The sequence below is a fragment of the Dermochelys coriacea genome, chromosome 11, assembly GCF_009764565.3.
Source record: "Dermochelys coriacea isolate rDerCor1 chromosome 11, rDerCor1.pri.v4, whole genome shotgun sequence".
NCBI classification, from domain to species: Eukaryota; Metazoa; Chordata; order Testudines; family Dermochelyidae; genus Dermochelys; species Dermochelys coriacea.
Genome location: NC_050078.2, coordinates 13,463,562 through 13,490,045, shown reverse-complemented (window position 1 = coordinate 13,490,045; position 26,484 = coordinate 13,463,562). Strand labels below are relative to the sequence as shown.

The window sequence follows — 26,484 nt, the reverse complement described above, 5'->3', positions numbered from 1 at the left end:
AGGCTGCCTAGGAGAAATCTACAGACTTAAATATCCAAACTGGGTAGTGTGTGGGACCAGTAGAGCCAAAGTGATCTTGAATATTCAGGAATGGATAACCCTGCTTAGAGCTAGACGTAGTGCAGGCAAGTGCTATTTAAACTGCATATTCTGGGCACGGATGATTACTGTCTTACAAGTACATACAGTGCCTGCTTTAGGAAGACCTCCGTCTTAAGCCTTTGGATGTTACGCAGTACAAATAATATTCCTCTGTGCAGCCCAGCAGTTCTTTACAGGGGCTGTTCTCAGCAGAAACAAAACTTTTGTGTGGCAGTTTTAAGATGCATACAAATGTTCATTTGGGATTAGGCTGAAATTTCCTACACCTTTTCATTTATGTGCCAATCTAGCTTTGCAGTCGAGAACAGTTTAATGCTAGCCTAGAGGACTAAATTATGAGCTCCTTTTTTCTTGTGCCTCTCAATCCTGTTCTATTTTACATTAATTTGGCATGCCAGAGAAGAGGTTGGAGTATAATTGTGAAATAATGTCACCTGCTGTACACCAGTTTTGTAAGTCAAGTGACTGCAATCCAGGAAGCCACTGAAAAATGTGAAATCAATTAAAGCTTCCGATTAGGACTCTGTGTCTGTCACGGAGGTCACAGAAGTCATGGATTCCATGACTTTTCAGGGCTTCTGCAGTGGCCAGTGCGGCTGACCCCGGGGCTGCCCAATCAGCTGGCTCTGGTGACAGCCAGACTGGCCTCTGCTGGGACAGCTCTGCAGCCAGCCTCTCGGGTGGCCCTGGGACTGCCCAAGCAGCCGCTGCTCTGACAACCCCTGACAGCTGGTGCCGTTGGCCCTCCCACCTTCCCCCACCTCCCAAGTCCCCCCAAGATTTAATCACGGATATTTATTGTCTATGCCATGGACAGGTCATGGGCCATGAATTTTTTATTGCCTGTGACCTGTCTATGACTTTTACTAAAAATACCAGTGACTAAATTGTACCCTTCTTCTGATTTGTAGGCGACTGTGGCAACATGTAACAGAGTCTCTGAAGGATGGAGACATCGATAAAGCAACAGAGCATAAGCGAGCTCTTGAGGAACGGCAGAGAAATGAAGAGAGACTTCGTGCTGAAACGGAGGCATCGTGGAGCACAAAATACTTTGTTAAAGAAGTAAGTAACTACTGTGTGAGAGTAAAATGTATGTATTGTAAATGCACATATGAGCATGTATATTAACATGCAGGTCGTGAGCCTATAGAGGACATTCTAGGGAATGCTGATGACAGCATGCTATAGAGCCTTGGATCATATAATACATTTAGTGAAATATCAGTCAATGCATTTCTATACAAGGCTATTCTTATGATTCTTCCATTCCACACTGGGTGACTCTCTAAAGCTAAATGGTTGTTGGTAAAGAACTTCTGTGCATGAAACGTAAGTGTTAAGGATCTAGGTCCTTGCTCATAAATAATAAAAATAAAAATGGAAACAGCAACTTTTGATGTTTCTATAAAGGCATAAAAATATACAGTGACTCTATTTCCAGAGCACTAATGTATTTTTCACCCAGAGTAACCATCATTAGAAAAATAGTAGCCTTCTATACTAACTTATCAAGTGGTTTAAGAAATCAGATGACTTGAATGGGGTATTATTACCTCTAGCCCTCTCAAGCGGTCCCAAGAACTTGGTTATTAAGCATCTAACTTGAAAAATCCCTTTAGAGCCCTGAGGGGAGCTCCCTCTTCCTTCCTTTGCCTGCTGGTTCTCTGTCATTCTTAATGTGGGATATATAGACACCCACACTTCTCATTTGGTAGCTGTTATAAGAACTTATATCCACAATATCAATCCTAGTGCCAGTTGCTGTTCAATCTGAGTCTTCTGTCAGGGTAAAGTACTTCGTCTTTTGGGGAATCTGGATTATTGCCTTGTAAAACAGCCGGATGGTTTAAGAGCACCCAAGCCCCTAGCATGCAGGAGAATATCATCTACTAGCTCACAGTGCTCCCTGATTTTGCAATTATGACCCCACAACTGCAAGCGTTTCTTTGTGTGGCTTAACTTCCTTCAAAAGTAAACAACTTTTACAATTCAACTGAGACGCATGGAAACTGTGATGTAGTTTAAAAATGGACCATGAATACCTGAGCAAAACACAAAGGAAGCTATTAGAGCTGATTGCATCATGTGCATATAAAACAAAAACATCATTGTGACTACCAGCTCTTCATCAGCTTTTCGTTAATGTAGATTTCAGGTTTTAATGCAGCTTGTCCATTCAATGGTTGGAGCATGATCGAGCTGTTATCCTGGTTGTCTGTAAAAGGTGCCCCAAAAGACTAGGAATTTCTGGTGTGACAGCTTTAGAGCAGATTTTCCTTCCTACGTGGAAACCAGCAGCTGCTGAGGTAGGCAGCCTGGCCTTCCTCTGTGGAGGGAATAGAGGTGTATATTTCAGCTATGCTGTGGAGATTCAGATCCATATTGTGACAAATTTGTGTGATCACAAATGCAACAGTACAGTAAAATATGAAAAGCAAAAAACTATCTCCAATTCAGCAGAAGGTTTTAAAATATTTAGAACTAGATATGGTTCTGAAACACAAACTGCAGGATATTCTAAAGCTAAATCAAAGGGACCACTGCAGAGTATTCCTTTTCACCCAGGATATGTCTACACAGCTGACTCGGGCTAAGGGGCTGTTTAATTGCGATGTAGACATTCAGGCTGCAGCCCAATCTCTAAGACCCTGCAAGGTAGGAAAGTCCCCGAGCCTGAATGTCCATACCACAGTTAAAAAGACCCTTTGCTGGAGCCCAAGTCCAATGGCATGGGGCAGCTGTGGGTGTCGAATTGCATTGTAGACATACCCTCAGTAACAAATCCCCATCTCTCATGGTTCAGAAACTTTGCTTAAGTAGCCTCTTTGATCTCAGAGTGTTATCTAAAAATCTAAATAAATTTTGACTTTTGGTTTCTGAAAACTTTTGCTGATGTGTATTTATCTGTGGCAAAGGGAGAGAATGACTTAACTAGATAAAATCTTAAATTTGGGAGAGAATATCACGCTTGCATATTTAAAATTTTCACCCCACAAGGAAACTGCTACCTTTAATTAACTTGTGAACGCAAGAAATAAATATTTCAGACTAAGAATGTTTTTTAATCAAGTAGTTTGTTCTAATTGCATCCCTGAGTGACTGTTGACAGGAGAAATGCGGGTTGCGTGGTTTTAAAAAACAACGTTGTTTTCAGATATTTTATTTGAAAGCAGGATTTGAGATACTGGGTGGCTCAGAGTAGGGTAAATAAGATCCAGAATCATTTCATCTCCAGATCATCAGTTCAGATGTAGCCCAATTTGCTTGTGAACACAAGCCATTTCTCTCTGATGGCTGTTTTCTGAGCCTTTGCAAAATAAGCTGCTGGTCTCAATCCAGACCGCAGGGTGCCAGGGTTCCATCATCGTATCTACATCAGTTAGGGCTGACTGCTGCTGCTGTTGTTAGTCCCAGCAGAATACTTCACTTGATCGGAATGAGCATGATTTCTTAAGGCTTGTGTACATGGTCAGTTACTGTGTGACAAGCCAGGGTCTGTAAATCTGCAGTGCATTAACTTTCTGTGTGCTAACTGGCCATATAAACACTACTATCCCACCCTGAAAGTTCTGTAGAGCACTTCGGCATATTCTGTTTAAAACAGCCAGATGTCAAGGTGCACTACAGACCTTCTAGTCTAGTGCATGATAATAGGGCTCACACTGTGACTTAGTGTGTGGCAGACTAGTGCACTGTAGATTTACATCCTAGCTTGTCCACACTCAGACATAGCGTGTGTCAAGCCCTTAGATATCCTCATCCCTAGAGATGGTCTCTCCAGAGTAGAGACTGTGGGGAAGCTTGCACTGATATCTATGGTATACATAAGCTGCGTACCTCTAGTTTCCAGTGCTGTCAGTCCGACGCCTGGCATCACAAAATACTTTTCTATGTGAATTCTTTTATAATTATTCTGTGTAACTTTTTTTTCTCCCCCCCCCCCCATTTGAATTGCAGGGAGATGGCTGGGTGTATTATAATCCCCTTTGGAAAACAGTCCCCACCATACAGACTCAGCAAGTGGACACTATCTAGATAAGACTCTTCAGGATGAGTTCCTCTGTTTATCTAATCTCTGTCACTCTCAAAACACAGTAAATAACACTGTGTCTCCTGTTTTTATAATTGCACAAATTCAAATGAGCGTAAAGGAATACAATACTAGGGCACTTTAAAGGTTACACATAATCAAAGGTGTAGAGACCACCTTGCCAGGTATGTTCACCAACTTGTTTTTGTATGATCCAAAAGATTTTATCTGAATTATGTAATGTTCTTTTAAGCAGGTCCTACTGCAAGCTGCCTAAGATATAAACCATTTGACTTCCTGAACAGCAGAAGTCAGATGAAGTGTTGTTGCTTCAATGGCTTTAACTTTGGAGTGACATGTGAACCTTTTTTGAGAATCTGTGCACTGAGGTCTGTTTAATAACTGTGAAATACTCAGTACCCATGTAAACAAAAAAAAAAAAAAGTGTTTGCTGCTTGTATACCTAGTGATTAACCTCCTGACAGAAACCTGGAGGAGGTTTCAGAAGTTGCACCTGGAATCAGTGTTAAGAATCATCTGGATTTGACAAGACTTTTTTTCTTCAGAAAGAATGTGTGCATGCATTGGAGGGATATGGAAGCTAAGTAGAGACTACTTTTTTTTTTTTTTTAAAGGATTTATAAAACTGATTGGGATTGTAACCATGGAGACATTTTTCCTCTGAAATATTTTAGTATACTTGAAAGAATTGAATTGGAAGAATAATTCAGAATACTTTTCAGCTCCTAATTTTATTAAATCTCACTTTCTAAGTGACTGTTTAAGATTTACTCACATTGCAAATGTAAGGAAGTTTAGCCTTTCTCCCCCCCCCCCCCCCCGAAGACTAAGGCTTTCAAACTGAACAACAACCATAAAACAACTGTTGTATTAATTTCGTCATCTCAGTGCATGGGATCATCTTGGAGGTCAAGTGCCAGTGTTACATGCTGTCCATTGGATTGGTTTGATTTTTCTCCTTTTGTATATTTGTTCAGAACAAAAAAAAAGCAGTTAAATGTGACCATTGAACACATGGACTGTGGTTTGGTTTTTTCATAGTACATGAAAAGGCCTATTTTGCTGGAGACTGTATTTTAATGTATATACAATCAGATATCAGGAAACTGTATTCAGGTACAAACATCCTTCATTTTTTATAGTGTAAGTATTTTATCGAAGTCTAAGAATTGCTGGCGATTAAGAGTAGTACTGATTGTCTTTCATTATTGTTACTACAAGCTACCTTAATTTTCCAAGAGTGGTGCCTTACTCTGTTTTTTCTTCTGATGTAGTCTTCCAATCAGTGTATATAACATTATCTGCCACTCACCAGCCGTTGTAAATGGCTTGACCTGCTCCATCATCGTGAGAACTCATAACTCTGTGATCTGGTAAGATGTTTTCCATTGAAGACATAAGAATGTAAGAAAGCATCAAAGAAAATTTAAATAACCATGTTAACATTCAACAAAAAACTGTAAATTGTGCGCAAAAAAAAAAGTTTGGGTTTATGCACAACTACTTTGATTCCCTTGTACATTTTGCTCTGAATATAAGTCATGGAGTCCATGTGTGAGGAAAAATGGGGGGGAATAAAACTACAAAATGATTAGCTTGTTTTGTCTGTTTTCCCAGGGTCCAGGTGATTAGGATGAATATTGTGCGTACATCATTCTTTCATGTCTGTCTGTCCATATTTCCACGGCCTTCCCAAGCTGTAGTATCTGACCACCCGTACCTGTAAGAGTAACTTTCTTCTGAAGAAGTGTGTGCAGTTTAGGCCCTGTGTAAACTATATGCTTCTAACTTTGTATAGAATACCCTCTATTTTTCCTTACAAATTTTGAAATAAATTGTTTAGCGTGTCTTAAATTCAGAGCAGGAGTAATGTTAAAAACTGAAACTACTGGCTTAGTTCCCTGTAGTGCCCTTGTGTTTGAAAAATAAATCTTAATTTATTTGAAAGGCAATGTTGCTATAATTTCGACTAATCGTTGTTATAAAAACTAACACTTTATACTAGCCAAAATATTAAGATGTAAAGAAAACAAATATCTATTGGTTTTAATGCTTTTTTTAATGGTTCACTCAGGATTTTCGATTGACAGGCTTTGCTTATTGTCAGTGTACACCCTTATTGCTCCATCTATGAATGCATCTTAAAGGAATATAGAGAGAGCCTATTAATAACAGGCTTAATGACATGATAATGTTGTGCAAGGGTCTGTTTGTTAAATCCACAGAAGCAAAGAAATCAGTGAATTCTGAAACTTTATCCTTTACCCACTGCATTGTTCCCAGCTATTTCAGAGGTCTAGCTTTTATGCACATGCTAATAGCACTACACTGCTAAGTCTGTCACTGCTAGTGCTCAGTTAGGGCAATCTAGGGCCCTTGGGATGGTGGTGGCAGGGGCTACCTATGAAAAATCCATCTGAAATGTGGGGTCTCCCCCCCCTTGGCTGCCTACTCCCTTCTTTGGCTGGGTTGGGAACCGTCCAGGAGAAGGAGGGAGGCTTCATCCCCTAGTTGAGAAGTAAGTGGCAAGGGATAATGGTACCGAGGGGTCTGCTGTGGTGGAAGGAAATTTACAGAGTTCTCTGCTGGCTTTGTGGTGCCCTGAGGTTTCCTTGCTCCTGTACCACACCCAGCCCGGAAGGTGAGAAGGGTGACCTTCAAGACCAGTAGTGGCCGACACCCCCACCACTATCCCGTGACTCTGCAGGGCGGAGCACCTTCTGATACCACCTTCCCCAGCATTTGGCTGCTGTCTGGGGACATCCCACCAGAAGGCACTGGAGAGGACCCCACCCATGACTCAACCCAGCACTCCAGAGGGTGTTCTGCTGAGGTGGTGCTGACCCATCCTGGGAGTGGCCATTCTCCCTCCAGCCGTGTGCCGAAGAGTGGCAGCAGTTTACACGCTATTAACCACGTCTCATGGATGGAGCAGGAACTCCACTGTGGAGAGTGGGGGTTCCTGCTTGGCTCTGGAGCATGAGTGTCCGTGCTCCTTATATACGTCAGGACCCATGCTGCAAGTGGTGGTGGTTTTCCCTTTGAGACCATCATGTAACCCAGGACACCAAGGTGTGGACATAGACTAGGTCAAGCAGTTCATCTGGTCCTGGGTTCTGGGGTCTAGACCTGCTGTTGCAGGCAGGGGAAATCAGTAAAATAAACTGAGCCTTCCTCCTAATTTGATGCTTAGTTCACTGCTATTAATTAAAAAAAAAAAAAAAAAAAAAAGGATTTGTGACACAGGATTCCTGCAAGGGCCAGTGTGGTGGCACACAATCCAGACTTCAAAACAGCAGCAGCCACAGCAGATCTTAATTTAAATACCTGAGCTGCTATAGCAGGAGACCAAGTTCCTCCTTCAAAAGTGTCCTCTGTTAATAAGCACATGCAGTTAAAGCAAGTTACATTCCCCTACTTAAAAATGTGACCTGGAGCCATCCCTGGATACATGTTTATAAAGGGGGTGAGTTCAGGTGACATTTCAGTCTTAACCTTGATTGCTTTTCTTATTTTCTGGTTTTTAGTCAGATTTTTCCCACTTGCTATGACTGGTTTCACATTAATATCATCTGATGAAGTGAGCTGTAGCTCACGAAAGCTTATGCTCAAATAAATTTGTTTAGTCTCTAAGGTGCCACAAGTACTCATTTTCTTTTTGCGAATACAGACTAACACGGCTGCTACTTTTAAACCTATTAATATCACTGTAGCTAATATTGATAGTGTACCAAATGGAACAACATTGATTGCTAAAGGAATTGTCTTTTTAATATGCAAGGCAAGACTCCTTCAACATGAAGGTGTTGAAAAGACCTCCTAGGAAATTCCTCTGTTGTTCAGGTGATCATCATCCATAGCTGGAAGAGGTTTAATGTTCTGGATTTTAACTCCTGTCTTAAAGCTAGTATCCTGGAACAAACACGGCTACAGCTACAGTGTGTGAAAGCAGTTTGTCAGTTCTGCTGGGGAGATTAAGGATGTAATGGTAATTGTGGACCATTTTCCATAATTAGAATCATAGAATCATAGAATATCAGGGTTGGAAGGGACCCCAGAAGGTCATCTAGTCCAACCCCCTGCTCAAAGCAGGACCAAGTCCCAGTTAAATCATCCCAGCTAGGGCTTTGTCAAGCCTGACCTTAAAAACCTCTAAGGAAGGAGATTCTACCACCTCCCTAGGTAACGCATTCCAGTGTTTCACCACCCTCTTAGTGAAAAAGTTTTTCCTAATATCCAATCTAAACCTCCTCCATTGCAACTTGAGACCATTACTCCTCGTTCTGTCATCTGCTACCATTGAGAACAGTCTAGAGCCATCCTCTTTGAAACCCCCTTTCAGGTAGTTGAAAGCAGCTATCAAATCCCCCCTCATTCTTCTCTTCTGCAATTCTTACCATTGACTCTCGGATTCAAACAATATGAATTTTACGTGACTCCTTTTAAGAATCTTAGTCAAATCATAAGATACAATTTTTGATTTAGGCTGATAGATTTTCAGAGGATTAGATGAGAAGGGACTGCTATGACCATCTGGTCTTACCTTCTGCAGAACACAGGCCACAGAATTCCGCCCTGTAAATCCTGCAGTGGAGGGATTGTTGCTACTTTGTAAGCAAACCTTCAAGCCCTGTCTGTGGTTCTGATCCTACAGTTCCATACAGTGGAGCTCTGTGGGGGCCCAGCACAATGCAATATTTGGGCCTATGTTCCTTCCTCCCTCTTTCTGGTGGGGCTTGATCTTGCACTTGTTTAAGTCAATGACAAAATTTTCATTGACATCGAAGGTGAAGAATCAGGTGTCTACATACTATTTTTCGTGTGTCAGTGTTTCTTTCCTGGACCATTAGAAGTATTTCAGTGAAACATTTGGACAAAATCAATAGAAACAATCACTTTCAATCTGAAAGCAGACAGCAATATAACTAAACACAAATGTTTAGTTTCAGCTGTTCTTGGAAAATTGGGACTAAATAGAAAGTGACAGTCACAACTTTCTTAAATAGCCAGTGAAATATCAGTGGGATGGTAATCTTCAAAGGCAACTTACTGACCAGAAGTATAAACTTTCTAGATAATTGGCCAAGGAGAATAGATGTACCCTAAGCAAGTGCAGATGTATAGAAACCATACATTGTGTGATTGTTGATAAAATGGCTGTAAATGGGGCAAAGATGGATGGTAGCACTGAAATTAGTGTGTCTTGATCTTGGCTGTATCAAGCATAATGACTTTACATGCGGATCCATGGGGACACTGTTCCCCCAGTATATGTAAAAGATTAACTTTTCCTAAGATGCTTCTGTGCCTAAATATGGATTTGAGCGCTTAAATAAGTGGCCTTGTTTTCAGAGGTGCTGAGTGCCCACAACTCATTAACTCAGTGAAAGCGCTGGGTGCTGAGCATTCTGCTTTACTCAGATGCCTGACTTTAGGCACCTAAGCTTGAAAACTTTGGTTTCACTTTTCTTTCCTGTTTTGTTTTCAAGAAAACAATGTGGCATATAAATAGCAGAGTTCCTGTTTTCAGGCAAAATTCCCCCCCCCCCACGTGCTCTTTACAGTATCGCCCACAGACTACGTATACTCACTTTTCAAAGGAATTGGACTTCAACCCTAGGATATGATAAGTAGGCTTTACTCTTGGTTACAATGTTCTGCTTCCCCCCCCCACGCTTTGGTGGATACAGCTCCCCTTGTGAGAGAGAGTTCAGGATGCCTTTGGAAGCATCTTAAGTTTATACTTATTCTGTGAGTTGCACTGTTTGTTCCTTGTAGTGTCAGTTTCAAACTTGGTGTTGCAAAAGCTAATGCAGAATTCATATTAGCCACCTGCAGCCCTTAGATGTGGGAGTGTCAGTTTCACCTTTTCTTTCCTATGTGTACGCTGTAGATGGCTGCCTTGTTCTTTCTGTGTAATCGGTGGTAAGAGAGGAAGTGGGTTACATCAGAGTTGTGATTAGTGGCTGAAAGAAGTGAGGTGCAGGGGGAAAGGGAGGATGCTCCTAGTAAATGGGAGAAGGGAAACTGTTCCAAGTGCAGAGAGCCGCTTGAAAGAAGGCCCCAAGTCCCAAGCAGGAGGAGGAGGTAGAGAGGAGTCAGGGGAGAGGATTGAACCACAGCACATGGCCAGGGGCTATGAGATGGAGGTTTAAAATAGGTGTCCACCAGAATACCTAGCAAACCTTTTCAATAAAAACATTCTTTAGAATTGACGCTTATGTGACCCCCACATCTATACTCAGTCTCTCTCCTTTGCCCCATGTAAGAACCTGAGAGAGAGATGGAAACACAGCTGGGAGGATCTAGGAGGAGGAACCGTTTTAAATTAGGTCATACTCCACTGAAGCGGTGCAAATTCAGAGTCAGGAGGCTTTATACAGAATCCCTCCTAATATCAAAGATTGCAAAATCCCGCACAGCCATTGTGCTGCTCTCTCCCACCCTTCCCCTTACCTGTACGGTAGATCCATGCAGTTGCAGACTTATGGGCAATGTGCCCCTCCGAATGCCACTCCATACACTGCCTTCGCGGAGATGACTTTATCGCGCAGGAGCTTGAGGCTTCCTTGCACAGCAGAGCCACACTCTTCTCATTGCCTTTCAGTCCTCGCTGTGCATGGGAGTGTATATGGAGGAGAGGAGCAGGGTTTGGGTCAATGAAGAGGTTTGGAAGTGGGGCGTGACTTACCTTATCTTCTGCTATTCAGCTAAGAGCCTTTCCAGTAGAGGGGAGGAGCCCAACACAGTATTGCTGAAATTGGAAAGGAAGGTCCAAGCCCCACCCAACCTTCATGTCATTTGCCACTTGACTGTTAGATCACGGAAGGTGGAGATGGAAACGATCTATGTGATGAACTAGACCTTATTCCCAGTCATCTTGCCAGTATCACTGTTAAAGTGCACGTGCTGTTACAATATATCTTCTTTAGTTTGATTTAGAAGATAGCTGGGAGTCAGGAGACATGTGACTTGAAATTAATACTTAGCTGACATTCCGCATAAGTGCTATTTAGAGTTGAGCCACATTCTCTGAATTGGTCTTGTTCGTTTTTTTAGCCAAGTAACTTTTTGTACTCTTAACACACAGCTGGAACAGTCGAGTATTCCCAGGAATTATACATTGGAAAAAGACGCGTTGGTGTTAAAGCCAATCAGGCTTTTGCTAATCTAATTTCAGGTATCTTCTTGCGATATGAAAAGGGCTGGCTGATCTCTGAATGGGTAATCAGAGACAATGCCTGTTTTAATGAGCTCCTGTCTAACATCCGAGGTTTAAAGGCTAGAAAATTAGGGGTAAAGCTCAGTGATGCAAGAATGAACATGAAAAAAATAAACTTAAAGGAATAGAGGTGGAATCCAGGTGCTTATTAATAAAGGTTAAACATTAATTTTAAAATAAAGAAAATGTATTAACATTGTACACTAAGTACAAAATAATAAATTTCTAAACAATGTGGCACTTTAGCCAAAGTATTGATCCCAGGGCTCTTTGCATTGTACTTCTGGGGTGAAAGGTCCGATAAATAAGTTATAAACTAGCTCTTAGTTCATTTTAGGAAAATGAATAGAGGTCTGTTGTTTTGTTTATTTTTTAGAGCCACGTGTTTGTCTTTTATCTCCTTGTTTCTTTTTGATATGAGGCTTTCATTTCTTCCTGTCACTGGGTATTTCTATTCCCGTCACTGTTCCCCACTTAGAGGGGCTGTTTTGCTGCCTTCATTGTCTGTATTGTTGTTGAGGATGTCATCACAGTCCATTTGTGCCATCAGATTGAACCGTTCTGCCACACAATGGGCTGTAAGGCGAGCCTCGGGGTCATGGTCCCAACACTCTGTAATGGTGTCGCACAGAAAGTGCATTCCCTGAAACGAGATGATCTGAGATCAGGGTTGTAGGATCAGGAGAGAGAGAGGCATGGGAAATCTGCATTTTGAAGTTCTAGGATTACGGTGCTTTAGGTGATTAATTGTCTCAATGTTACTGCAGTTATTTCCCATTCTAAGTACACAGGAAACAGCGGTTTCACAGATACTATTGTGTCATAACTGGTGGTAAATGCTGCCATTCTAATTATTACTTAATATTTGTATTACAGGAACACCTAGAGTCCCCATCTGAGATGGGGCCTCTCACTGTGCTAGGGATTACCTAGACATGTAGCAAAACTGACTCAAAGTTTATAACCTAAGAGGGAGATTTTTAAAGGAGCTTAAGGAAGTTAGGTGCTCAACTCCCTTAGTCCCCTTTCATCTGCTTTGTCTAGCGAGGGTTGGAGCCTTCAAAAGGTGGGTAGCAGAATAGGCTCAGAGAGGTGAAGTGACTTGCCCAAGGTCATACAGCAGGCCGGCTGTAAAGCTCAGACTAGAACCCAGGACTTCTGACATGCATTCCTGGGCCGCGTCCCCTGGAGCACGATGCCTCTCTGTGCAGAGAAGAAATGACTTTACCAGAACAGTTCATCTTCCCTAAACTTAGCCTTTTTAAAATCCGGTGTGCTGTACTGCTGCTTTCTCCCCAGGAAATCATGCCAAAGAACATAGTGATACACAAGCAAAAGGTTTGTTTACTGACCACCAAAGGAAATACTGTTTCATCCAGGCTTGTCAGTGCACTCTCTAGCACATTAGTCTTTCCATTATAATAGCCAAAGCTCTGTACAGCGGATTACTTTTTATCCTATAGAGCTTTAAAAAGAGACCAGAACTGTCAGGTAAACTGTCAGGTAACTGTCAAATAAAATGGCAGTTGTCTGGCCGATAATTTTTTCTGTGAGCTAACAACTGCACAGAAGCTGTGTCTAACCTTCCTTTCACCCCACAATTCCTAATTCGTGCTACTGCATTTTATATCATCATGTCAAATTTGCAACAGACGCTATTGGAAGGAGGAAATTCTTCTAAATAAAACATGTTCATAGTTTTCAGTGGATTTGTGTGTTCTGTGCATTCACAATTACAATATTGCTAAAAATGTCATGGACCCTAATGTTAAAGATAAATATTGTATCTTGAAGTATTTCTCCAATACTCTCAATATCCTTTTCTGACCCCTCACAGAAATCTCAGACAAGTCTCTCTTCCGATTAAGGAACATACATTGGGATGACAAAAGTTAGAGAGAATGGAGTTGTCTACTTAAAGTGATAGAGACTGCATTTCAATACCTTCTAAAATAATTCATGTATTTGTCTTACTGAAAAGATTTAGATTTACTTAATGAACAAATTTCAACCTAATCTTTTAATAAAGTTTTCACAGATAGAACACAGCTTTCCCATCTGTCCTGGTTTTATTGATTGTCTGCCACTCTCCCAAATGTCTTATTTTACTCTGCAATAAACATTTTGTTTTTAGAAAGTTAGTTTAGAAATAAATTAGATCCTTTAAAACAGACTGCTTCTAGGTTAAGATGACAAGAAGCAAGCTGAAAAAAGTTTCTTCTTACTTTCCTAATGGCACAACTAGATTTTTTTTTTTTTTTTTTTAAAATTCAACCTGATTTTACATGAGTCATGTCACATTTACAGTATAGGGTAGTAAATGTGTCTGTGGTTGTTTTAACAGCTTTGTTAAAATTGGAATTCCTAACAGTCTAAGGGAGTTAGGCACCTTTGATAATCTCAGCCTAAAATGGTCAGGACAAAAGGAGCCGGCATTTTGAGCAGTGCATTGAACGTAGAGCCTGTTCTCATTTTTTCTTCATGGGAGGGTTGTGTGTAACTCCCATTAAAATGAGTAACTTGTGCCAGTCTCTCAGTATCAAACAGATAACGTTCCTCTAAGTAGTAAGGACTGTGACAAAGTTCCTCCTGTACCTTGGAGGGTCTTGCACTCATTGGCGGATTTGCTCGCCTTGGAGCTTCATGGCAGCCCTCAGTTTGGCTGTTTTTGTGAACCCACAATCCAGGTCAACTTCTCCTGTGTCTGACCAGGAGTTGGGAGGTTTGGGGGGAACCCGGGCCCACCCTCTACTCTGGGTTCCAGTCCAGGGCCCTGTGGAATACAGCTGTCTAGAATGCCTCCAGGAACAGCTGTGCGACAGCTACAACTCCCTGGGCTACTTCCCCATGGCCTACTCCCAACACCTTCTTCATCCTCACCATAGGACCTTCCTCCTGGTGTCTGATAATGCTTGTACTCCTCAGTCCTCCAATAGTATGCGTCCTCACTCTCAGCTCCTAACGCCTCTTGCTCCCAGCTCCTTACATGTGCACCACAAACTGAGGTGAGCTCCTTTTTAAACCCAGGTTTCCTGATTAGCCTGTCTTGATTCTCACAGCTTCTTGATTGGCTGCAGGTGTTCTAATCAGCCTGTCTGTCTTAATTGTCTCCAGAAGGTTCCTGATTGTTCTGGAACCTTCCCTGTTACCTTACCGAGGGAAAAGGGACCTACTTAACCTGGGGCTAATATATCTGCCTTCTGTTACTCTCCTGTAGCCATCTGGCCCGACCCTGTCACAGGATCTTTGGTGTTTAGTAGGGTGGGAAATAGTTGTAGAATGAATAAACACATGTTCTATTTTCCTCCCAGCAGATGGCTGTCACACACACACTTTAGGAGAACTAACTGTAATGTGCCAGGGGAAGATAAGGATCATGATCCGAAACACAACACTTTTTCTGCTTAATAAAAATCTATCGAGGTAGAGCTGGGCCTTTGGAATCTAGCTTGGCATAGCCTCAAGTAGATGCATATTTTATCTGCAGTTCCAAATTTTACCTAAAAGCAGGTAGGGTGCAGATCTGCACCCCATGTTCAAAAATTTAAAGAACATAGTTGTGAGATTTGAGGGCTAATAACTGGCTTCAAATGCAAGTTATAAGAGCTGAGTGAATATTGCCAAAAATGTGCTCACAAACTTTCTTCACGCTAGAAGCCACAGATTCATTTTGACACTGTTTACAGCATAGTTATTTCTATTCCTACAAGTGTTTATCCAAATAGTGTTTTGTTACAAAGAGGCTCATGCAAAATGTAGCAAATGCAGGATTCAGATTTTATTCTGCAAGTGTTGTGTGTGGCCATCTTGAAAACTGTTTGTGGGTTTAGAGGACCTCCATTTAGGAAGCAGAGACCAATACCCTGTGAATTAAGTGAGCAATTGCACAGTGTGTACAGGTGACTTGCTCTAAGCTATAGGTTTTGGCTCCTAACATAGTCTATTTCTCAAATGAGCTAAGTTGCAGAATAGGGGTGGGATTTTTTCAAAAGTGCTTACATGATTTAGGAGTTCCTAAGTTACCTAGGCAATTATGAAACACCCCCTTCCTCCAATGTCTTTGTGATTCAGGTGATTTGGACCATAGATGTACTGATATTGTCATTCAAGAATAATCGTGTCCATTCCAAATCAGGACAATGTATAGATGACTTGGGTTGCTATAGTCTTTTTTTTTTTTTGATTTACTATTTACCTGATGCACTAGCCAGTTGCAAGGTATCTCTGGGCGCCCTCTGCCGTGCAGCACAATGTCTCTCATGGTATCCACACAGGGTTGCTCCTGGACTTTCGACCCAAAGGGTAGCTCGTAACTTTTTATCTCTAGGTGATAAATCAAAGGAGCATTACCGGATGTCTTCCATGGTTTGGTGGTATGCATGTGTTTGCTGCTCTGGCTGCTGTCCGTGGCACTGAACCAGAAAGAGTATGATTTTTGTAGACCGGTCTAGAGCCACAAAGTTTGGATGCAGAGCTTAATGTCCTCAAAGGTCAGGAGTGTTGGGGAGCAGGATTTTGGTTCAGGATTAACTTTGGTTCATCATTAACTTAAAATGACCCCTTCCCCCACTAAATTTAAATTTGCAAAAACATGACGGCAGCCCCTGCTGTACGTGACCTCAGTGGAGTTGCAAATGAAAAGGCGGGGAGGAAATACCGATTAAATTAAAAAAAAAAATTTAAAACATTTCAGAATCTTTTTGTTGGAAAAGATTTTTTGCTTTTGGCCTCCTGCCTCCTTGTGACGGCACTATTTCGTCACGGGTTCAGTAAGTGTTTTCAGAGCGTGACTTTGGGAGCGGAGACCCACTCGCAGACTGTACATGTGCCCTCTTGAGAGTAGGAGACCGAGAAGTGTTCCCGATGGAGACTCCAGAGCTGTGGAAATAGCTCCCCCTTGTGGCATGGGGGAGTTGAGAGACTTACCCTTCAGAATATGGTGCAAAACTCCTCTCGCCAGCTAAGCTTTTGTCAGGAAGGGTCTAAGATACAGTGACTCGCTTCGTTTTAATTTTCAGATTTTTGAGGTGCTTTTATAGCCGTATGTATCAAGTTAAAAAGGTGAATGGTGGGAGGTTTCTAGATGCCACAGCAATTGTAAGTCAGACTCATTTTCCCTTTTATGTGAGCCTTGTGAGCCTTTTTCTCTTTTGTTCTGTGGTGTAGCAGAGGGGAGGGTTCTTGGGCAGTTTTCATGGCAAAAAATGGCATTTCTTGCTACCCCCTTGGTTTGTGTAGGGATTGCTGAAAGAGGAGGGTAGGATCTTCATTGCTTTCTCCCATTCCAGATCCTAGCAATGGTCCTCTTTTTGATGTGAGTTTCCTCTGTTCCAGGAACCATTCCATCTCCTTGGGCAGGGCATGGGAAATGGGACTGGAGTGAATTGAGGGGGCATAAAAGGAGGCCAGGAGAGCTCAGAGAATGCAGGAGGGGGTATGGATGGTGGGGAGAGAGGGCTGTGTCGAATGGGGAGATTTGGATGGAAGTGGGGGGGGGGGGGAATTAATCATAAAGAAAACAGGAAAGCTGAAAACGTGAAGGAAAGAGACAGGCAGAGAAGGAAGAGGAGAAAACTTAAGAATCATAGTCACTTGTTGTACAGAAAGATTGGTGCCTGGACATGACAATGAAATAGATACTGATCAAAATGTCATGGGAACATGACTGGGTAGGATGCCCGAGCTTGTGAACTGCTTGTGGATGGGAGGTAGATGAGCTTCATGGTGTTGTCTAAAGGGATGGGGAGCCTGCTTTGGTTCTTAATATATATATATATATATATATATATATATATATATATATATATATATTTTTTTTTGCATTGTTGTTAATGCAGTTTGCAATGTTTTTATGTGCCTGGCTGATGGGAAATGTGTATATTCAGGGCCTGGTGGCTTTGATATATGATGGATATAGGATGGATCTAGACTGTTCTCAGTGGTAGCAGATGACAGAACGAGGAGTAATGGTCTCAAGTTGCAGTGGGGGAGGTTTAGGTTGGATATTAGGAAAAACTTTTTCATTAGGAGAGTGGTGAAACACTGGAATAGGTTACCTAGGGAGGTGGTGGAATCTCCTTCCTTTGAAGTTTTTAAGGTCAGGCTTGACAAAGCCCTGGCTGGGATAATTTAGTTGGGGATTGGTCCTGCTTTAAGCAGGGGGTTGGACTAGATGACCTCCTGAGGTCCCTTCCAACCCTGATATTCTATGATTATGTTTATTATTTTAATAGAACATAACTTGCTTCTGGTGAGCTAGTTAATTCCCACGCTAGCTCCTGTCTGCACTCACATGCGTATAATCTGCCTTCTGAAATGCAGAAGTCTTCACTGGGTGCTTCACATTTTTGAGGGTTGAGAGCCCGTAGGATCCCATCAGTCTCTAGTCTAAATCATATCATTTTTAGAAACTGGGAGGAGCACCAGGAATGTGCCCCTTCAGGGCTCTGCTCTGTGCACGGAGGTACATTTACTTGGCTGGTTATTGGCCTGCTTGGAGGCGTGGGATAAAATCCTGGCTCCACTGAAGTCAATTAGAGAAATTCCCATTGATTCCAGTGGGGCTAGGATTCACCCATGAGCTCTTTTTAGACCCACCTTTTTCTCTTGTTCCCATTCCCTCCCCTTTGTAGTATTCCATCACCATGGACAACAAATGGGGCACTAACGTGGAGATCCTGCTCTTTTCTCCATCTGCATTTGTTTATTCTACACACCCATCGTGGCTTCTGAGAACCTGCACCTGAAGACCATTCTGCAGCTGGCATGTAGCAAGCAGGGAATGCTTAGCAGATCGCAGGCCTGATCCTACCAGGTGCTGGAGAATCTAACTTCCATTGGCGCCCAGCACCCCTCAGGAACTGCTGAGCATCCAAGATGGAGCTGTATGTGAGATGAGCAGCAGGATTGTATCAATGGGAGATGTAATGGACTGATTGTTGCTTGGTGGGAAGAGCATGGAAACTATTGTGTCTAAAGGCAATTCATTTACAAAGATGCAGGGGCTAGCTCGCATGGCCTTTGGTTCTAGAAAGAAGGGAATACCTGGGACTACGTTGCAGTTTTCCTACCTCCTACTACCTCACACCTGGAGGCCATTTCCCATAAAACCAGGGCCATGGAGTAGACGTCCATTTGTTTGAAGGACTCCAGGTCTTCCAGATTCACTCTAGACTCTAGAACCTCGGGAGCCATGTACCTGGCAGTGCCAACCTAGCCAGAAAAAGAACAGAGATTAGCAAATATATCTGAGAGCAGCTGCAGCATGGTAAGTACCTGCCATGTTACAACTGAGTTGAGTAGGTGGAAAACGCTGAAACATCTTCATGGCCTGATTGATCTTGCTCAGGTGCCAACTAACACCAACTGCCAAGCACCTAGGAGTATATAAGATGGTTTCCCAACCTCTTTCTCCTGTTCAGCTTCATTATGAGCAGCCACAGGGAGTTCAATGACCACGCACTGTCTGCCTAATGACTCCGCAGGTGGGCCCCATCACGGGGTATCTGAGTCTCACTCCTGCACCAGCTCTTTTAGAAAAGCTACAGTAGATAGTTTGTGCTTTATCATCATCATTAAACATTACTATGCACTGAAACATCTAAATTCCCTCCCTGGGCCTGAAGAAGATCAATGACTGTACTAGGTTTGTGTGTAATTTTAAAGATGACATCATTGTTTGCAGGTATGCCTAAGCACATCCCAGTCCAAGACTGAGCACATTTATCAGATGGGCAACTCTAGTTTTAGATTTCTGCTTTAAATCTAAATGGCATGTGGGCAAATTCATAAAGTTCTCATACTTCCCCTCTCCCCACACACCCCGTCTCATTTCCAGCATAGCCTTGCATTTGGCAGCATGTGGCTTTCAGCTTACGGAGTACTTGGGATGTATTGTTAAATGACACAACTTTACAAAAATTCGTGAAGTCAATAACCCAGCTTTGGCTTCGCTCACCTGCCCACTGTTAGCAAAGTCATCCGCTGTTAAGGAAGGGTCTAGCTTTAGAGCAATGCCAAAATCACAAATCACGCACTCCCACTCACTCTTCACCAGGATGTTAGTGCTTTTGATATCCCGGTGAGCGATTGGGATCTTTGGCCTGCCACAGGCAGTGTAATCGCTGTGCAGGTGGGCCACGCCGTTCACCAGGGAGCTGGCCATTTTTTGTAAGTCCATCCAGCTCAGAATGTGTCGGGACAGATAGTCCTTCAGGTTGCCCCTGCTGTGGTAGGCAGTGATGAGCCAGTATTCCTTACGGGGCCCAGACCCTCTGTCCTCTGCTGTAAGGAACTGAAGTACACTCTCATGCTTGAGGCTGGCATCTATAAAGATCTGGCTTTCATTTTTCCAAGAGGAATATTCCTCGCATGGGAAAATCTTAACAGCTACTGTCTCGTATTGCCCCGAAGTGGTGTGGTTCAGCTTGGCCCTCCAGACCTCGGCAAACTGGCCTTTCCCCACGATCTCATCCAGTTCAATGGGCAGCAGCTCGGTGTTATGGTTGATGCTGTTGGCGCAGGTGAAGTTCATGCTGGAGTGATTGTCGTCTGTCATCACAGATAATTTCTCATCGTCCTCAGCAGCTTTTCCTGGCTTGGGCAAAGCCTGGTGCTGTGTGTGCTTCTGACCCCAGTCCTTGGCTCTCTTTCTCCGCTTCTGGGTGCGGCAGAGGTAAAATATCACCGTTATCATGACAGCCACGAGCAGAGGGGGGAGCAGGCTTATTGCTGCTACAGGAATGACCTCTTTGCTCTGCAGCATGGAGTATCCTGCAGAAAGGAAAATGAATAAGGATGTGCTGCTATAAAATACCTGTAACAGCTAGCTTTAATAGTGCCTGGGGAGAAAAATGGGAGCTAGTTAACGAAGTATTGCCAAGGAAATAACACACGCTGCCCGTAACTCTGAGGGTAAGAATTCACCTCTCTCTGATTATTAAAGGGACGCTGTCAGCTAGTTTTAGGCTTTACATTTAGCTTGTGCAACATGGTGAGGGTTCCAAAAATTAGTATTTTCGTGCACTAGCTCAGTGAGTGTATGTGCCTCACTGCCTCTACTGGATGGAATCAGAACTGCTCAACTGTTGGCCAGAGGTCTTGTAAGCTAGCAAATTCTGTCTTACAGGGGAGCTGAAACAATGTATATCGTGGGGGTGCTGAGAGCTATTGAACCAACCTGTAAACCCTGTATATAATGGAAACCACTTCAAGCCAGGGGGTGCAGCCGCACCCCTAGTTCCAGTACCTATGCTGTCTTAACTCAGATGGTAGAGGTTTCTTGTAAGATGATGATGTTGAGTTCTTGTATAGCACTTTTCATCAGTACACCTCATAGCACTTTACAAAGGAGGTGAGTATCATTAACCCCAGATAGGGAAACTAAGGTACAGAGAGGTGAAGTGATAAAGTCAACCAGAAGGCCAGTGGCAGCACCAGGAATAGCACTCAGGGCACCTGGGTCCCAGTCCAGTGTTCTGTTAGGCCACACTTGCTCACCAGATTTCAAGGTATGAGAACATTCATCTTCTCTGTAACAGATGAGGTGGGATTCAACCTGTGACTACTTGCACACAAAGCCCAGCATATTTCTACTGCTCCATTAACCAAGAGAAGAGTTTTGGTTCTATCCCCGCTGTCTCCGTGAAGTCCCAAGTGGCCATGATATGCAGCATCCCCACTAAGGTCATGTCAGGAAATCTTGTTGCGTGGTCTTCCTACATCCTTTGTTTATGCAATGTGCACACCACCCATGTGTGTATTAGTTCATCAACATCTTGGACTATTAAAACTGATTTATTATAAACTACGTGCACAAACCTTCCAGTGATCTGAAAGCCAATAATGAAACAAAGCTGGAAAGTCTGGATTGGCATTTTGAACACCTCAGATTGGGATAGTTTGGATCTGGGAATCTGGTTCATAAGCAGAAGCCCTTTGCAAAACAGTCAAAACCAATGGTGGTCTAAACAAATGTAAGTTGTTAATGGAGATAAAGCCGTGGATTAAGGTGGAAATTTTTGAGAACCAGACTCTTCTGTCAGTGCATTAGATGCAGTCTTGTATCGGGCTAAATTCTGCCAGTATTAACTGAGGAGTATCTTACTGCACAGCATTTCTATTGAATTCAGTGAGTCTACTCTTGTAGCAGGGCGCTATTAAGAATGAGCAAAGATATCTGAATCAGAATGATAATGGAGAGAGAGAGAGAGTTCCTGGCATTACTGCTAGTGTGAATGAATATAATTTGAGATTAATGTGGCTGAGGGTCTGACTGCCCATAGAAAACTTTAACAAAATATGAAAAACAAAAACTTACACTTTTCACCCAAATACTGACCAAGATGTGTTTTAAAAAAAAATCCCCCTCAGCATTCATATCACTTGAAGAAGACCCTCAGACAACATATAATTCACTGATCCTTTGATGTTTGCAATTCCTAGAGTAAAAATGCTGACTTCAGTAGAGATATTCAAGTAAAATCTTACTCGGATATTTTTCTGCCAAGTACAATAACTGAGGGGAAGGAATATAAAATGCATTCCTTAAGAAAAATCCCCCGCTGTTTGACCTCAGTGTGTACAGTTTATAATTCAGGCTCTGGAAAAACGGATCCCTTGGCTGTTTTACTTGGCAAATTCCAAAAAAATCTGCTGCAGCTAATTTCTGCAAAGCTGTGAAAGTATTTTTACAATAGGCATCAAGTTCAAACCACAAGATCAGCCCAAAGGGCTATAAATCGGTAACTAACCCAGGAATATGTGTGTTTTGGAAATTACTAGACATGGGTATCACCAACTGCTCTGAAGGATTTACCCAATGGATATGATCACCTCTTTGAAAAGCTGAAGTTCAACAGAGTGCGAGTAAAGAATTTTCAGGGGTGTTTTTTTTGTTGTTGGGTTTTTTTTAAAGGGAATTACATACATGAATCCTGCTAACAAATAGAGCTGTGAGCATAACTTTTGCCAATTACTTAACAATGATGTTCCTCCATGCTGCAAAATCTCCAGATATGAGTGGGGCCATTAAATGTGTAGATTTTTTTCTGCTTTTTCTGAAAACAAAGGCAGCACATTGAAAAGCAAATATTGCAGTGTGTTACTGGCCATTTAATTCAATCCCTGTCAGATTTGAATTTGAACTCCTAAACCAAGCTCCATCAGCACAACGTTTTGAGAAGTCACCTCAATATTTAACAAGAAATGGCATCTTCTGAATGCATCATTTCAATTTCCACTACTAGCGCCTTGCTTTCTAGGCTGGGGTTCTCAAGCATAGCTTGTGGGAGGGGAGGAGAGGAAATGACACATCTGCACATATAATGGGATCACTGATGAGCTCCAATGTAGACATGTTGCATTTGTGTAGCTTAGTCCCAGCGAATTACCAGAGTAAATCATTCCATTACAAATTTTTTTCTACACCGGTGCAGTGTCTCACTGGGAATCCCAGATTTCCTTAATGAAGGCTGGCCCTAAGACTGTAAATAAATGGAAAATTGCTTTGGAAAAATGCTTATCTGCTTTAGTCATTTCCTTGTAATCATTTTGTCTTTAATCAGATTTTGTCTATAATATTTACGGTTAAAGTTTGAAAAAACAAAACAAAAAATGCAAACAATCTTTTAAAATCATATAAGAAGATATAAACAATTTGTAAGGAGATGCATCAAGTCTGGGTCTTGCAAAGTTGTCATTGGCAAGATGGTTCAGATAATAAATAAAAGCAGAAGAGTGATTACCTGATTGCCTTCTATGATGAGATAACTGTCTCTGTGGCTATGGGGAAAGCAGTGAAAGTGATATATCTTGACTTTACCAAAGCTTTTGATATGGTCTCCCACAGTATTCTTGCCAGCAAGTTGAGTGTGGATTGGATGAATTGACTATAAGGTGGATAGAAAGCTGGCTAGATTGTCGAGCTCAACAGGTAGTGATCAACAGCTCGATGTCTAGTTGGCAGCCGGTATCAAGTGGGAGTGCCCCAGGGGTCGGTCCTGGGGCCGGTTTTGTTCAACATCTTCATTAATGATCTGGATGATGGGATGGATTGCACCTTCAGCAAGTTCACAGATGACATTAAGCTGGGGAGAGACGTAGATATGCTGGAGGGTAGGGACGGGGTACAGAGTCACCTAGACAAATTGGAGGATTGGGCCAAAAGAAATCTGATGAGGTTCAACAAGGACAAGTGCAGAGTTCTGCACTTAGGATGGAACATTCCCATGCACTGCTACAGGTTGGGGACCGACTGGCTAAGTGGCAGTTCTGCAGAAAATGACCTGTGGGTTACAGTGGATGAGAAGCTGGATGAGAGTCAGCAGTGTGCTCTTGTTGCCAAGAAGGCTAATGGCATATTGGGCTGCTTTAGCAGGAGGATTGGCAGCAGATTGAGGTAAGTGATTATTCCCCTCTATTCGACACTGGTGAGGCCACATCTGGAGTATTGCACTCCGTTTTGGGCCCCCCCCACTACAGAAAGTATGTGGACAAATTGGAGAGCGTCCAGTAGAGGGCAGTGAAAAATTATTAGGGGTCTGGGGCACAGGAGAGGCTGAGGGAACTGGGCTTATTTAGTCTGCAGAAGTGAGAGGAGATTTGATAGCAACCTTCAACTATCTGAAGGGAGGTTCCAAAGAGGATGGAATTTAGCTGTTCTCAGTGGTGGCAGATGATAGAACAAGGAGCAAGTAGGGGAGGTTAGATATTAGGAAAAACTATTTCACTAGGAGGGTGGTGAAGCACTGGAATGGGTTACCTAGGGAGGTGGTGGAATCTCCATCCTTAGAGGTTTTTAAGGCCCAGCTTGACAAAGCCCTGGGTGGGATGATTTAGTTGGGGTTGGTCCTGCTTTGAGCAGGGGGTTGGACTAGATGACCTCCCAAGGTCTCTTCCAACCCTAATCTTCTATGATTCTATGACTAACTGAGGCCTGAAACCTTATTGTTTCAATTTATAACATTTTTATATATTGTTTGGTAACGCAATAAGTTTTGTGAAAATATTTGGTGGCAGTGGCATTTCTAAAGAGCCAGTCACCATTTTTGTGTAAAATGATACGCAGATATTAGCATTTTGACTTCACTATTCTTCTCTTCGTCTCTTCCCCCAGCTCCCCGAAGTGCTTGTACCTGTTATATTTGGCTTTGGAAACTGTAAAGACCTGCAAATTTAGCATCATTTACATTCATAAAAATGATTTGCTTACTCTGAAAATTCATAGTTAGTGTTATTAAAGATTTCCTCTATTAAGGCTTATCTGGCAGCTTTCCAGTCTCGGGTGGATAACTATTGTTTTCCTAATGATATGACAATTGGGTTCCTTAAAGGACTGGAAAGATTGTACCCTCAACTAAGGGTTCCCGTTGGGACGTGAACTTTGTTTTGTCTAAACTTTATGGGGCCATCAACTGAGCCTCTTGCAACATGCTCCTTACTACACCTTTGCTGGAAGGTGGTTTTCCTAATTGCTATCACTTCTGCTAGAAGAATCTCCAAACTGCATTCTCTTACTTCTGAACCACCATACAGTGTCTCCTGTGAAGAGAAGGTGTACTTATGCCCTCCTCTGAAGTTTTTCTCTAAGGTAGTTTCAGATTTTCATATCAATAAATCAGTTTACTTTCCTGCATTTTACCCCAAACCACATGCAAATAGGGAGGAGCAACAGATATATATAGTGGGCGTAAGACAAGCGCTGGCATTTACATAGGCCTTGGCTACACTTGCACGTTATATCGCAATAAAGCCGCCCAGAGCACTCTAACTCACTCCCCGTCCACACTCTGGCAAGGCACGTAGAGTGCTCTGACTCCCTGGCTAGAGCGCTGCTGGTATTCCACTTCCCCGAGAGGGATAAGGTGTGCTGCGTATTGGGTGAGATGCTACAGCATCCGTGTGAACGAGGAGTTGCGTTACAGCGCTCTGATTGCCCTCCAGAAACGTCCCATAATCCCATTAACTGAAGTGGCCTCTCTTATCTTTGTTGTGAACTCCGACAGGAATGCGGAAGGTGCCCTTTCAAAGTTCCGTTTCCGCAGCATGATGGCCGCTTATCAGCTCCGAGAAAAAACCAAACAGCTAATGTTTGCTTTGGGGGGGGGGCGGGATCTGTACTTATAAGACAGCATGCTGACACACTCTCAGCACCCCAAAAATCCACTCTCGCTCCCCCCCACATACACAGAACACACTCCACCCACCCCCTCGCCATTTAAAAAGCACATTGCAACCACTTGAAAGCTGGGATAGCTGTTCATAATGCACCGCTCCCAATGCAGCTGCAAGTGCTGCTAATGTGGCCATGCCAGTGTGCTTTCAGCTGTCAGTGTGGACAGACTGCAGCGCTTTCCCTACTGCACTGTATGAAGGCTGGTTTAACCCAAAGTGCTCTACATCTGCAAGTATAGCCAAGCCCATAGTCAAGACCAAACCGTTTTGGCGGCCCACTCAACTGTTTATGGCCATAGTGGACAGAATTGAAAAGTCTTTCAATCTCCACACAGAGAATTTCATTTTGGATAACTTCTTGTATCCACGTGTGTTATGATCTGGCAGGTGTCTCTCTTCCAGACAAGCTTACTGCCCACTCTGCAAGATATCAGGCATCCTCGACAGCATTCCAGCGCAGATCCATATCCTGGACATTAGCAAAGCAGCAACCTGGTCATCTGCACATTTTCTCCTCCCATTGCACCATCACTCAGTATTCAAGAGATGATGCCAAATTTGGTTGAGCTGTATTGCAGTCTTTGTGACCATGAAGTCTGATTCCTCAGCCTATTTAACTGCTTGGCAGTCACCAAGAGTGGAATGCACATGTGCAATCACTTGAAGAAGCAAAAACGGTCACTAACCTTTCATAATTGTTCTGCGAGATGTGTTGCACATGTCCATTCCATGACACCCCCCCCCTTGGCACTGGAGTTTCCGGAAAGAAGGAACAGAGGGAGTAAAGGGTCATCTGGGCCCTTTATACCATCCCCAGCATCACATGGCAGCAGAAGGTGTTTGAGCTGCCCTCACAGGTACCACTGAGGAAAAAAAATTTCCAACAACTGAGTGGAGTGGACATATGTAATACATCTCGAAGAACAACAGTTAT

The 26,484-nt window shown here is 42.8% G+C and overlaps 2 protein-coding genes across 3 annotated transcripts in view; one reads left to right on the top strand and one right to left on the bottom strand.

Annotated features, from left to right (window-relative positions):
* The window catches only part of OSBPL11 (oxysterol binding protein like 11), a 78,234-nt gene extending 72,487 nt beyond the window's left edge, over positions 1 to 5,747 (top strand). For both annotated transcript variants that reach the window (XM_043504967.1, XM_038420970.2), the window contains exons 12-13: positions 1,014 to 1,167; positions 4,063 to 5,747. In XM_043504967.1, the coding sequence (XP_043360902.1) occupies positions 1,014 to 1,167; positions 4,063 to 4,140 (232 nt within the window). In that variant the 3' untranslated portion in view covers positions 4,141 to 5,747. The remainder of the gene's footprint in view (positions 1 to 1,013; positions 1,168 to 4,062) is intronic.
* The window catches only part of LOC119863153 (TGF-beta receptor type-2-like), an 88,558-nt gene that overhangs the window by 11,168 nt on the left and 50,906 nt on the right, over positions 1 to 26,484 (bottom strand). The window contains 5 exon segments of the mRNA XM_043504968.1: positions 10,613 to 11,844; positions 11,846 to 12,021; positions 15,574 to 15,701; positions 18,449 to 18,590; positions 19,336 to 20,150. Coding sequence (XP_043360903.1) covers positions 11,817 to 11,844; positions 11,846 to 12,021; positions 15,574 to 15,701; positions 18,449 to 18,590; positions 19,336 to 20,150 — 1,289 coding nt within the window. The 3' untranslated portion in view covers positions 10,613 to 11,816.